The sequence below is a fragment of the Petaurus breviceps genome, unplaced genomic scaffold, assembly GCF_028583685.1.
Source record: "Petaurus breviceps papuanus isolate PSGF00001 unplaced genomic scaffold, PetGlider_PUasm1.0 90808, whole genome shotgun sequence".
NCBI lineage: Eukaryota > Metazoa > Chordata > Mammalia > Diprotodontia > Petauridae > Petaurus > Petaurus breviceps.
The window spans coordinates 3,954,453-3,968,872 of NW_027187349.1; the positions used below are offsets into that span (position 1 = coordinate 3,954,453).

General features: G+C 38.6%; 1 protein-coding gene across 1 annotated transcript in view; it reads left to right on the top strand.

The window, feature by feature from the left end:
- Positions 1 to 14,420, top strand: part of SLC22A3 (solute carrier family 22 member 3) — a 132,280-nt gene that overhangs the window by 62,276 nt on the left and 55,584 nt on the right. Inside the window, exons 2-3 of the mRNA XM_069070367.1 lie at positions 535 to 638; positions 4,364 to 4,518. Coding sequence (XP_068926468.1) covers positions 535 to 638; positions 4,364 to 4,518 — 259 coding nt within the window. The remainder of the gene's footprint in view (positions 1 to 534; positions 639 to 4,363; positions 4,519 to 14,420) is intronic.

A 14,420-nucleotide genomic window follows, 5' to 3' on the forward strand; every position in this document is an offset into this window, starting at 1 on the left:
CGTTTTTTGTAATTACCTTCACTTCTTTTTTTTGGTTAAGAATTCTTCCTTTACTCAGAGATGTGAAGGGCACTTCATCTGATTATCTTACCATGTTAGATACCATATGGTTGCCATTCCAGAATGTCATCTCTTAGCCTGAATTGGGGGGAGAGGTGATCATTCAATTCTGCCAGGTCTCTAGTCTCTGATCTGCACTCAGTTCTCTCTCTCTTTCCTTCCCTCTCACTCCTTCTCCCCTCATCACAGCACCCAATTTAATGATAAAACACTTTTAAATGATTAGCATTATTACTATTGTACATTTATTTTTGTAGGATTTTTACCCATTCAGAGTGCTTTCTTATCTCTTATTTTAGCTGATATACTCAGAATACCCCTGTATGTTAGGTAAGGTAGGTATTAGTCTCACTTTACAGATGAGGAAACTGAGCCACAGAATTTAAACAACTTATAATCAGTTTATTAACAGCTTTTTGAGGGATTACTACTTCATTATGTCTCATGATTTTTTGTTGTTGTTTTTTATCGCAGTTTAACCTGGTGTGTTTAAATTCTTGGATGCTGGACTTTACGCAAGCTGTTCTGAATCTGGGGTTTCTGGCCGGGGCTTTTACTCTGTGCTATGCAGCAGACAGGTAAGTATGAAGGTGAGAGTCTATTTTAAGTTAATACATGTAACTACAAAGATGAACATGTTAAGGGCTTATAAGAAAAAATGATTTTCCAAATTTGGAACTCCCCCAAATTCTAAAGTTCTAAGTTTGTGATTAATTACACTTTTTGTTTATTTGATGGGATTTCATCTTTTCAAATTGTGACTTCCATCTATCTCCTGATGGAAAACTTGTTTCGGCTGTGTCTTGACTGTTACTCATTAGTAAATTGGAATAAAGGTGCTTTCATCTCAGCCAAAGAGACAAGCAATGTGGCCCATTAAACCATTTTTGTCTTTTTGGTGATTGATTGGTTTCCATAGGAACTGATTTCACTCTACCTGAATCACTGTGAAATCACAATCCAAACTAATTGAACTGTCAGGGCAGGGTGAGTTACAGGCTGTGGTTTGATTAGTTTAGTCATATGGACCTAGTCTTAGTTTTTACTATTTCTTAGGTTACTAGCTAAACAATCCACATGTTTCAATTCTACAGATTTAGAGTGCATATTTCAGCATAAGATGAGAATGTGCTTTCTCCCAAGGATTTGCAAGCAGTTAATCCACAAATAATATGAAAATAGTATATGTAACAAGTGAATTGATTATGTTATATTTGAAAAAAAAAATAGTGAGAATCAAAGACAATTCTGAGGGACTTAAAATGAAAAATGTTATCCCTCTCCAGTGAAAAATGGAGTTTGAATGCAGATTAAAGCACACTTTTAAATTTTATTTTTCTTGTTTTTTTTTTTCTGTTTTCTTGTGCAACATGGCTAATATGGAAATGTTTTGTATGGCTGCACATGTATAGTCTATATCAAATTGCTTGCCTTCTCAAGAAGTGGGGAGGGGAGGGACAGAGGGAAAGAATTTGGAACTCAAAATTTTAAAAAGTAAATAAAAATTTACATGTAATTGAGAAAAAATAAAATAAAAAATAGTAAAGCACTGTCAATCTCTCTTTTTAAAATACAGGCATTTTAGATACTTTGCAGACCTATCAGATTTTGATATGTCACAAATTAAAATTTGGAATATCCAAAATGAAATAATCCAAAAAACATCAAATTTATCATTAGTAGTAGCAAGTCATGAAATATTGTGAAACAGTGATTTTATGATCAATAAGAGCAGATAAGTTGTGATAGTTTTAAAAGAGAGACTGTCAAAAATCTCTCTGCAACATCAATTGTTATGAAAAGTATGGTTTTTGTGAAACATGATCATAAAACTGCTCCTCTCAACCCCAAATCAGGTGAATTTGCAAGCAAATTTTACCAAACATTTAAAGAACAATTAATTCCGATACTACATACTCTCTTCTTAACTCTACAGTCTGGGTTCTGACCTCATTATGCTCTCTCCAAAGTTACCAGTGATTTCTTAATTGGCAAACCTTTTCTCAATCCTCATTGCTCTCGAACTCTCTGCAGGCTTTATAGGGTTGATCCCCCTCTTCTCCTTGATATTCTCTATTTTCTAGATTTTTGTGACACTGCTGTCTCCTGGTTCTTGTGCTACTTGTCTGGCCATTCCTGTCTCCTTTGCTGGATCTTCATCTGGGTCATGCCCACTAACAGTAGAGATCCCCCAGGGCTCTGTCCTGGGCCCTCTTCTCTTCCCCCTATATACTATTCCACTTGGTGATCTCATCAGCTCTCACAGATTGTTATCATCTCTATTCAGATGACTCAGATATATTTTTTAGCCCTTCTTGATCTCATTTTGCATCTCTAATAGCCTATTGGACATTTCAAACTGGATGTTCCATGGAAATCTTAAGCTTAGCATGTCCAAGAAACTAAACTCATTATCTTTCCCCTAAAACCCTCCCTTCTTCCTGATTTAATGGTGATGGTACTATTATCCATTCACCCAGGCTTGCAACCTAAATGTTATTCTTGACTCCTCCCTCTACTGCTTCTCCCTCTCCTTTTCCCTCTTTCTCTCTCCTTTATTACCCTCCCTGTCTCTTTCTCCCCCTCCCCCTCTCCCCATATCCAATCACTTGTTAAGTCATGTCTTTCTTCTGACATTATAACCATCCTGGTGTAGGCTTTCATCACCTCAAGCCTTGACTATAGCAATAGCCTGCTGATTGGTTTTCCAACCTCAAATCTCTTCTCACTTCAGTCCATCCTCCTCAGCTGTTAAGTGGATCTCCCTAAAGTAGAGTTCTGACAATGTCCTCCCCATATTAAATAAACTCTACTGGCTCTTATTACCTCCAGGGTCAAATACAAAACCCTATTTGACTTCTAAAGCCCTTAATAAATTGCCCCCTTCCAGTCTTCTCACACCTTATACTCTCCATATACTCCGTGATCTAGGGACACTGGCCTCCTTCCCTGCTTTTCCTTGCTCACAACACTCCATCTCCTGACTCTGGGCATGCCTAGAACTCTCTCTTCAAGTAGACCTCTTGGCTTCCTTCAGGTAGCAACTAAAATCCCACCTTCTGAAAGTTCTCCTTAATCTCTCTGAGATTTTATCTCCAGTTTATCTGGTGTGTGTCTACATACATACCTATGTATCTGCATATGATATACACATATGTATATGTATGTATATATATGAATGTGATTTATACATCGATATTTGCTTGTTGTCTCCCCCACTGTGGGTCCCTTGAAAGCAGGGACAGTTTTTTGTCTTTCTTTGTATTCCTAGTGTTTAGCCCAGTACCTAGTACTTAATAAAGAAATACTTGTTAACTTGACTTAACTTACTTTGATCCATGTTTTACTTAGATACATGACTTAATTAATAAATATATGTTTCCATCAGAATTGGGCAATCTTTCCACTGTCTATATGTTCTCACTCTGTAAATTCTTATCTCTGTCTTTCCATAAATCCTCCATAGAAGATTTACACAATTCATTCGAGGTCTTCCTTATCATAGTCTGAGGGTACAAACCTAGAACTCATACTCTCTGTCAGCAGATCCTCTTTCTTGTTAATGTCCACCTCCCATCCTTTTTCCAGTTTTCCTTGTTTTCTTTGTTATCTAAAGCAATAAATATCCTGCTTTCAAAAACAAAACCAAACCCTATCTATAGAGTACATATTTTTCAATGCTATTTTTATGAATCACACTAGTGAATTACTTTATTACTTTTGGGGAAAGATCCATGATTTTGTTGGTACCATGGGTACTTCCTCAGACAATCATCATAGTCTCTCCAAGTTGTATTAATTACTATTGTTGAAAAATTCATTGCTTGGTAGTCAACCTTTCTGACGATGAACCTCACCACATACAATAGATGGTTCCTCTGACAATCATTTCCAGTGTGATAAGAGCTATCAAAGCATGTAATCTGGTAGTATGATCTTCATGATCCAACGGTGCCTTTGGACCACTGTCAGACTTTAGAAAATGACTTTATTGGAGAATCTAAAAGATTTTTATGGGAAAATTATGAAAAACTATAATAGAAAAGATCTCATTTGATTTTTTTAATGTTAAGATTACTTCTGCTTAGGCAAGTGTTTTTTTTTTCCCACAGCTTGCCTTTAAATCATAGCTAAAGTACATTGTATTCATTTAACAATATATATATATATATATAATTAGTTTTGAAATAATAAAGGATATTGATTCTACACATGACATCATTTTAGTATATGTTGATGGTATTTGTTGTTTGTATTGTGTTGAAGAATGATTTGAAGTGATTTTTCTCTCTTTCTCAAAAAGGTATGGAAGATTAATTATATATTTAATCTCCTGCTTTGGTGTGGGAGTAAGTGGTATCGTTGTGGCATTTGCTCCAAACTTTCCTGTGTTTGTGATCTTTCGCTTCCTACAAGGTGTTTTTGGAAAGGGAACATGGATGACGTCTTACGTTATTGGTAAGAAATTCAATAAACATTAATTGAGCATCTGGAATGAGAAGGCACTGGGGATACAAAAATAAAAGTGAAGTAGTCTCTACCCTCAGGGAGTTTACATTCTACTGCAATTCTAACTCATTTCAGTTCTACTATCCTCTTCAATTTAAATGGTGGATTCTAAGTGGATGTCAGATTTGTTCTTGACACCAATCTCAGAATCCTTAACAATAAAGCAGAGAAATTTTATTTTGATTTATTTCTGCAACAAAGAATTGTATAAAAACTGTCATCTCATACAACAGGGCTGAAATGTCCCTTTTCCTTGAAAACCAAAGAATATAATAATACAAATAGTTCAGATTCACAGAATTTGCTAGCTGAAGGGCATCCCAGTGACCAGCCATTCCAAACCATACAAGAAAGTAAAAAAAGATATACTTTATTCAAAAGAAATAGCAAAGGTAAATAAGTATTGGTGGTGGGGAAGAATGAGAATTGCATTGTATATTTAGAAAATAAATTTACATGAGTATAATAAGGATATAGGCTCTGAGAGTGCCATTGGCAAGTAGGGTCTCTATAAAAAGGCTACTTTCTCCCTCTGAGTTCTATTGACACCTCTGAAGATTAGGGAGTCATTCTAATGCTGTTAGCTTGAAATCCCATTCTGATGTGTTCCCCCTAATATCAATCTCCAGCGATTACTACTCCAATAATATTTATTGTACCAGTAATTGTGTCCCTAATATCAGTTTGATCATCAGCTTTCTCATTAACATCAATTAGCTTTTGTGCAGGGATATTTGCTGATAAGATATAGAAAGAACCAAGGTATGGAAACATTTTCAAACCAGAGCATATTCTTCTCTTTATAATCTGGTCACTGGGGAGAATGGGCTCAAACTTACAGTGGTGAGGAGAAACATTCTTCCCACCACTGAGTTCACTTCTGGGGGTAGCATAGCCAGTGGAAGAGTAAAAAATTTGCTTAAAGGATGAGGTTTCCTCAGTGCCAAGCTAATCTGCTGCTGGCCCAGATTGAGCAAGTTCCATCGCAGGGCTATGGTGCCATCTGCCAACTAGTAAGCTGCTAGCTCTTCCAAAACTTCTGAAGCTTACAAGGTCTTTTTCCCTTCAATCTTCCTTTGCTGAATAACAAGAAAGAATAGGTATAACAGGATTTCTGGGAGTCAAGACTGTGGAATAGGCAGGAAACCACTGTAACTCTCCCATATTCACCTCCAAACAACCATAAAATAGCTCCCCTAAGCAAATGTTAGAACAGCAGAACCAGCAAAATCTAGGGTAAAACAATCTTTTAGCCCAAGAAACTTGGAAGCTCAGCAGGAAAGGTCTATCTCCTTAGGTAAAAGGGAAACACAATCTAGGACAGGAAGCATCTCAGCAAACCCTGCTTCAGCAAACCAGCTAGAGATCTTGAGCCTCAGTGTGGTGGAGCAGGCAAATGCCAACACCAGGACCTCCCATGTGCCTCAGCACAGCCAGGGCAATGGGCAAATGCCAGCTCTGAGAACCTCCACATGCTTCAGCTTAGCCCAGGGCAAACAAAAATACCAACCCTATGAGTGCCTAAGGAAATGAACAGCCAACTGTGCCGGGCCCCCCACTTGCTTTAGCATAGCCCCAGGCAAACATGGACCACCAAGTGCTTCAGTATAGCTTAGGTAAACAGGCAGAATCCAAAACAGGAAGACACCACTGGCCTCAACACATGCCAGACACCAGTACTGTGAGCCCAGCTCAGCACCAGGTAAGCTGCCAGTGCCTGAAGCCCCAGGCACAAGAAGCCAGAGACAGTACCCCTTCCACCCCAGAAATAGAGCTCAAATTTAAAAGAAAGAAAAAAGGCTGAAAAAGATGAGGAAAAAAAAACAACAAAAAAGGAATCTGATTGTAGAAAATTATGGTGACAGGGAAGATCAACACAAACTTAGAAAAGGACAACAATGTCAAATTACCTATGGGCAAAACCCCAAAGAAGAATGGAAGGTGGTCTCAAGCCCAGAAAAAACTCATGGAAGAGTTCAAAAAGGAACTTCAAAATCATGTAAGGAAGGTAGAAGAAAAACTGGGAAAATAAATGAGAGTAATGCAAAAGACTTAGGAAAAAAAGAGTCAGCTTTTCAATTTAGAAAAAGAAAACAACTGCTTAAAAAGTACAATTGACCAAATGTAATAGGAGGTACAAAAGCTAACTGAGAAAAACAACTCCTTAAAAGTTAGAATGGGGGGGGGGGCAGCTAGGTGGTGCAGTGAATAGAGCACCAGCCCTGAAGTCAGGAGGATGTGAGTTCAAATCCGGCCTCAGACACTTAACGCTTACTAGCTGTGTGACCTTGGACAAGTCACTTAACCCCAATTGCCCAGCCTTCCCCCTCCAAAAAAAAAGTTATTTAAAAAAAAGTTAAAATTGGACAAATGGAAGCTAATGACTCTATAAGAAAGATGTCAAGTATCAACCAAACAAATTCTAAAGAATGAAAAAATAGAAGATATGAAATACCTCATTGAAAAAACAACTGACCTGGAAAACAGATCCAGGAGAAACAATGTCAGAATCATTGAACTATCTGGAAGCCATAATCAAAAGGGGGACCCAGACAGTATCTTTCAAGAAATTATCAAGGAAAACTTCCCTGATATTCTGGAACCAGAGGGCAAAATAGGCATTGAAAGAATTCATTGATCACTTCAGGAAAGAGATCCCAAAATAAAATCTCCAAGGAACATTACAGTCAGATTTCATAACTATCAGGTCAAGGGAAAAATACTTCAAGTGGCCAGAAAGAAACAATTCAAATATCAGGGAGCCACAATCAGGATTACACAGGACTTAGCAGCTGTGATATTAAAGGATCAGAGATTATGGAACTTGATATTCCAGAAGGCAGAGGAGTTAGGATTAAATCCAAGAATCACCTGCCTAGTGAAATTAAGCATAACTCTTCAAGTGGGGGAAATGGTCATTCAATGAAATAGAAAGATTTCAAGCTTTCATAAGGAGAAGACCAGAATTAAACCAAAAATGTGATCTCCAATATCAAGACCCAAGAGAAACTTAAACAGGTAAAAAGGGAAAACAAGGAATTCAATAGAGCTAAATTGTTTACATCCCTACATGGGAAGATGATGCTTGTAATTCTTTTTTTTTAATGCTTTATTAACTTCTGATTTACATCATTCGTTTCCACCAGACTTTGAGTTACAAATCCTCTCCCTGTCCTTCCCCCACCCACCACCCCAAAACAGTAGTCCCACAGGATACCCCCTCCTCCAATCTGCTCCCTCCCACATCCTCTCCCATACCCCCCTCGACTTTTCCAGTGGGTCTCCATGCCTCAGCACCTGCACATCCCACTTCCCAATTACATGTAAGATGGTATTAATAATAGTACATACACACACACACATACATACATATATATATATACATATATATATTTGAATATTTTATTTTAAAACTTTCAATTCCAGATTCATTCCCTTCCTTCCTTGTCACCCACCCTTACTGGGAAGATAAACAGTTCAGTATAGGTTGTACATGTGTGGCTTATGCAAAACAATAACATAGTAGATAATATTGTAAAAGACTGACTATATTTCCCTCCCTCCTATCCCACCTCCCACTTGTTCTATTCTCTATTTTGATCCCGTCCCTTTTCAAAAGTGGGTCCTTCCAACTTCCCTCCCCCCCCAGCCTGCCCTCCCTTCCATCATCCCCCCTTTCATCCCCTTCCCCTGCTACTCTCCTGGAGGGTGAGATACCCTATTTAGTGTGTATTTCATTCCCTCCTCAGATGCTTGTAATTCTTAAAAATTGTGTCACTTAGGGGTGGCCAGTTAGCACAGTGAGTAAGAGCACTGGCTCCAGTGTTGGGATGACCTGGGGATCGAATCTGGGCTCAGACACTTAGCACCCATCCAGAAACACCTGGCCCTGTAACCTTGAGCAAGTTACTTAACCCCAATTGCTTAGGGTCGGCCAGGTGGCTCAGTGAGTAAGAGCACCGGTTCCAGTGTTGGGATGACCTGGGGATCAAATCCAGGCTCAGATACTTAGCACCACACCCAGAAATAACTGGCCGTGTAACCTTGAGCAAGTTACTTAACCCCAATTGATTTAAAAAAAATTGTGCCACTAATAGCACAGCTAGAAGAAATATATACATAGAGGGTCTGGGTATAAGATGAATTTGAGGGAATGACATAAAAAAGAAAGGATGAGACAGAGGAGTATACTGGGTGCAGAAGGAAGAGAGAGAGAGGTAGAACAGGGTAAATTATTTCATATTAAGAGGCACAAAAGACCTATTAAAGTGGAAGGAAAGATGAGAGGTTGGGTGATGGGTGTTTCATGAACTTTCATGAAGCTCAAAGAGAGAATAATGCATACAATCAGTTGAATATAGAAGTCTATCTTACCCAATAAGGAAGTAGGAGGGGAGAAAATTAAGTAAATGGGAGAGAAGGTGGGGAAGAAATGGAAAAAAGGAAGAGGAGATTGGGGGAGGTGGTAGATAGAAGCAAAACACTGATGGGGAGGGAAAAGGTGAAAGGAGAGAGAGTACAAATGAGGAAAAATAGGAAGGAGGGAAATACACAGTAATAATAGCTGTGATATTGAATGTTCTTTTTATATTGTGTTGTATAAGTGTAAATGTTCTCTTTTTTGTCTTTTTGTGTTTAAGTTCAAAAATGAATTAAAATTAAATTTAAAAAAGAATAGATACAACAAGGATAGAAGCAATAATAAGGCAATATATTAACAATCATACATCAACCCCAGTAGAGAGAGTAAGCCATTTGCTGCTACCTCCCTCTTTTTTTTTCTTAAGCAATTGAGGTTAAGTAACTTGCTCAAGGTTACACGGTCAGTTATTTTGTGTAGGTGCCAAGTATCTGAGGCCAGAACCGATCTCAGGTCTCCCGATGCCAGGGCTGGCGCTCTTACTCACTGCACCACCTGGCCGCCCCATGCTACCTCCTTCTTGCTGCCTGGAGAGGTGCTAGTTAGTGCCTTTTTTTGTTTTGTTTTCAAATTTTTAATTTATTTATTTTTAGTTTGCAACATTCATTTCTACAAGATTTTGAATTACAATTTTTTCTCTCCCTATCTTTCCCCTACCCCACCCCAAAATAGCAAGCCTACTGAATACCCCTTCCCCCAATCTGTTCTCTCTTATATCCTCCCCCTTTGCCCCCCTAACTTTCTAGGAGGGCAAGATGGGTTTTCATACTCCAGTACCTATATATCTTATTCACCATTTGTATGTAGAAAACCAATTTTTAAACATTTGTTTTTAAAACTTTGAGTTCTGGATTTTTTTTCCCCTTCTTCCCTCCTCACCCACTCCCCACTGGGAATATAAGCAATTCAATATAGATTGTACATGTGTAGTTACCCAAATCATTTTCATAGTAGTTACATTATAAAAGACTAACTATCCTATCCTATCCATCCTATCCCACCCCCCCCCCACTTATTCTATTTTCTCCTTTGACCCTATCCCTTTTCAAAAATGTTTGCTTCTAAATACTCTCTCCCCCAGTCTGCCCTCCTTTCTGTCCTCCCCTGTCTTATCCCCTTTCCCTTTATTTTCCTGTAAGGTAAGATACCCAATTCAATGTGTATGTTATTCCTTCCTTAGGCCAAATTCAATGAGAATCAAGTTGTCCTACTCCCTTTCACCTTCCTGCTCTTCCCTTCCATAGTAACAGTTTTCTCTTGCCTCTTTTATATGAGATAATTTACCCTAATCTATCGCTCCATTTCTTCTTCTCCCAATAAATTCCTCTCTCACCTCTTAATTTTATTTTTTATATGTCATCCCTTCCTATTCAACTCATCCTGTGCCCTCTGTCTATGTATACATGAATGTGCAAATGTCCACACTCACATATATATTTATATACTTGTACATCCTCTTATGCATACATATGTATGTATACATATATATTTATATATGTACTCACACACACACACACACATATATATATATATATATATTGCCTTCAGTTATTCTCATACTGAGAAAAGTCTTATGAATTACAATTATCATTTTTCTATGTAGGAATGTAAATAGTTCAACTTTAATGAGTTCCTTATAATTTATTTTTCCTGTTTACCTTCTCATGCTTCTCTTGCTTCTTGTATTTGAATGTCAAATTTTCTGTTCAGCTCAGGTTTTTTCATCAAGAATGCTTGAAAGTCCTCTATTTCATTGAATGGCCATATTTTTCCCTGTAGCATTATACTCAGTTTTGCTGGGTAGGTGATTCTTGGTTTTAGTCCTAGCTTCTTTGACCTCTGGAATATCATATTCCAAGCCCTTTGATCCCTTAATGTAGAAGCTGCTAGGTCTTGTGTTATCCTGATTGTGTTTCCACAATACTCAAATTGTTTCTTCCTGACTGCTTGCAGTATTTTCTCCTTGACCTGGGAACTCTGGAATTTGGCTATAATATTCCTAGGAGTTGTCTTTTTGGGATCTTTTTCAGAGGTGATTGGTGAATTCTTTCAATTTCTATTTTTCCCTCTGGTTGTAGAATATCAGGGCACTTTTTGCTTGATAATTTCTTGAAAGATGGTCTCTAGACTCTTTTTTTATCATAGCTTTCAGGTAGATCAATAATTTTTTTTTCTTTTTGGAGGGGCAATTGGGGTTAAGTGACTTGCCCAGGGTCACACGGCCAGTTTTGTGTTAAGTGTCTGAGGCCTGATTTGAACTCAGGTCCTCCTGACTCCAGGGCTGGTCCTCTATTCACTGCACCACCTAGCTGCCCTGAGACCAATAATTTTTAAATTATCTCTCCTGGATCTATTTTCCAGGTCATTGGTTTTTCTAATGAGATATTTCACATTGCCTTCTATTTTTTTCATTTGTTTGGACCTGTTTTATAGTATCTTGATTTCTCATAAAATCATTAGCTTCCAATTGCTCCAATCTGATTTTGAAGGAGTTATTCTTTTCAGGGACTTTTTGAAATTCCTTTTCCATCTGGCAAATTCATCTTTTTAAAGCATTCTTCTCCTCATTGGCTTTTTGGGCCTCTTTTGCCATTTGAGCTATTCTATTTTTTTTTTAAGCAATTGGGGTTAAGTAACTTGCTCAAGGTTACACAGCCAGTTATTTCTGGGTGTGATGCTAAGTATCTGAGCCTGGATTCAATCCCCAAGTCATCCCAACACTGGGGCTGGTACTCTTACTCGCTGTGCTACCTGGCAGCCCTTAGTCTATTTTTAAAGGTGTTATTTTCTTCAGTGTATTTTTGGGTCTCTTTTAGCAGTCTGTTTACTTTCTTTTCCTGATTTTCTTGCATCATTCTCATTTCTCTTCCCAATTTTTCCTCCAATTCTCTTACTTGATTTTCAAAATCCTTGTTGAGCTCCTCCATAGCCTGTACCCAATTCATATTTTTCTTGGAGACTTTTGATGCAGGAGTTCTGACTTTGTTGTCTTCCTCCTGCTCCATACCTGTCCCTCCATGTCCCTTTGGGGGACGAAAAGGATTCTATCATCTGTGTGTGCTTCCATTGCTTGCTCATCTTACCAGCCAATTACTTGACTTTTGAGCTCTTTGCCATGGTAGAATTCTGCTTCCAGAATGGTGAGAGCTATTTCCCAAATGGCTGGGGGTTTGCAGCTGCCAGAGTTATTAGATGGGTGCCCTCTCTACAGCCCCCACATGCTCTGGCTCACTGGTCACACCCCCAGGACCACCACGCCAGACCATGATCCGGATCCAAGCAGGTCAAAGCAAAAGCAATTACCCTCTGAATGGTCGCTTGGTCCCCCTACAATCTGCAGGTCAGGAGCACTGGAAGCAGCCACGAGTCAGCAGCTGCAGCCACCCTGCCTCCTCCGCTTCTCGCTCCAGGGGCAGCAGGCAGACTGCACTTCCCATTCCCAACAAAGTTTCACACTGACCTTTTACTTTGTCTTTGGCATTTGTGTATTAAGAAGTCTGGAAACTGCTACAGTTGCTGGTGATTTAGTGGTGAAGTTTGCTCCAGCAGCTGCTGCAGCTGGTCAGGGCCATTCTAGGGCTAAAACCACACTCAGTTGGGACAGCACCCAGGTCCAAGCACACTGCAATGGACCCTTCCTGCCAGGCTGCCAAGCTTCCTTCAGCAGGAGATTTGTTTCTCTCTGTCACTTTGTGGGTTCTGTAGCTCTAAAGTTTGTTTAGAGTCATTTTTTACATGTATTGGAGGAGGTGGAAGCAGGAGCCGTGCAGAAGTCCTGTTTCTACTCTGCTATCTTGACTCCGCCTAGTTAGTGCCTTTTGTAAACACATTCGTTTCCTGCTCAGAAGTCAATTAAAAGACTTTTCTTCACCATTCAGTAAAAGATCAGAAATAGTCATAGAATATCTGCATATATTCTGAAGTGGAGAGTCACGTCCATGATAAGTCATCATGGATTTCTATATGCAGATTCCTTAATACTCTGTGTGGGCTTGTGGAAGGCAAGTCTCCCTTCATACGCTCTAAGAACTAAGCACTCTTTGGTCAGATCCGTTGTTATATAAGGCATTCTAGGAATTGGGGGTATGGGTAGAGAATAGTGGAGAGCATTTGGGTGGAGTGGAGGCAGAAACAGAAGTATTATTGTCATTACTTTATACCATAGATAACCAGGATGGAGAGAATAAGTCACGTTGGACAAACCTCACTTCCTTTTTTTGATAGACTAGTAGATCACAGAAATGTTGCAAATGTAGTTTACTTTGATTTTTAGTAAAGTCTCTCCTACTCTTATCTGATCTTAGAAAAGCTAAGGATAGACAAAAAGAATTTACTATGTTGGGAACTGATTAGCTAATGTGAAAAACATGAGAGAGAAGGATGTTCAGAAATTGTAAGCAAAAAGCAGTTGAAAAGAAAAGGATTCTGCAAATCGTGTGTCCTGGTTAAGGCAGATCATCCCCAAAGCATTTAGAAGTGAAACTGGAAGAAGAACAAAAATAAATGTGAAATAGAATAGTTTCAGTGTTGTTACAATCAATTCTTTATCTATAGTGACATTTGGCTCCTACCATCTCAGTAGCCAATGGCACCTATATGAGAACACAAAATGGCATTCATTTATGAAGATTAAATTCAGAAGGATAGCTGCACCTAAGAAAATACATAGAAAACTATTCTAAACACATCCAGTTTTCAAGATTATCTCAAAGAGAGAATAATTCCAAGAAAATAAAAAGATAATTTGTGATATTATTACTCAAAAAATAACTGAGAAGATGGTAGCTACTAGCAACACATATGCCTATTTTCTCATCTTTAAAAAATAATTCTTTTTTTAAGCAATCGGGGTTAAGTAACTTGCTCAAGGTTACATGGCCAGTTATTTCTGGGTATGGTGCTAAGTATCTGAGCCTGGATTCGATTCTCAGGTCATCCTGACACTGGAACTGTTGCTCTTACTCACTGAGCTACCTGGCCACCCCTTAAAAATAATTTTGGGGGGCAGTTAGGTGAATAGAACACCGTCCCTGTAGTCAGGAGGACCTGAGTTCAAATCCAGCCTCAGACACTTAACACAAAACTAGCCATGTGACCTTGGGCAAGTCACTTAACCCCAACTGCCCTACCTTCTCCTCTCCAAAAAGCAAAAAAAAAAAAAAAAAAACCAAAATAATTCCTTTATCAAGGTCATCTCTGTGAAAACATGAGAAAGCAAGAGGTATGCTTTAATGTTAGGGCAAGTAGATGGCACAGTGGATAGAGCACTGTACTTGAAATCACAAAGACTTATCTTCATGAGTTCAAATCTGGCCCCAGACACTTAATGTTTGCATGACCCTGAGTAAGTCATTTAACCTCAATTGCCTCAAAAAAAAAATTTGACTACTTACCTTATAGGATTGTAAATTGCCAAGTACTATATAGATGC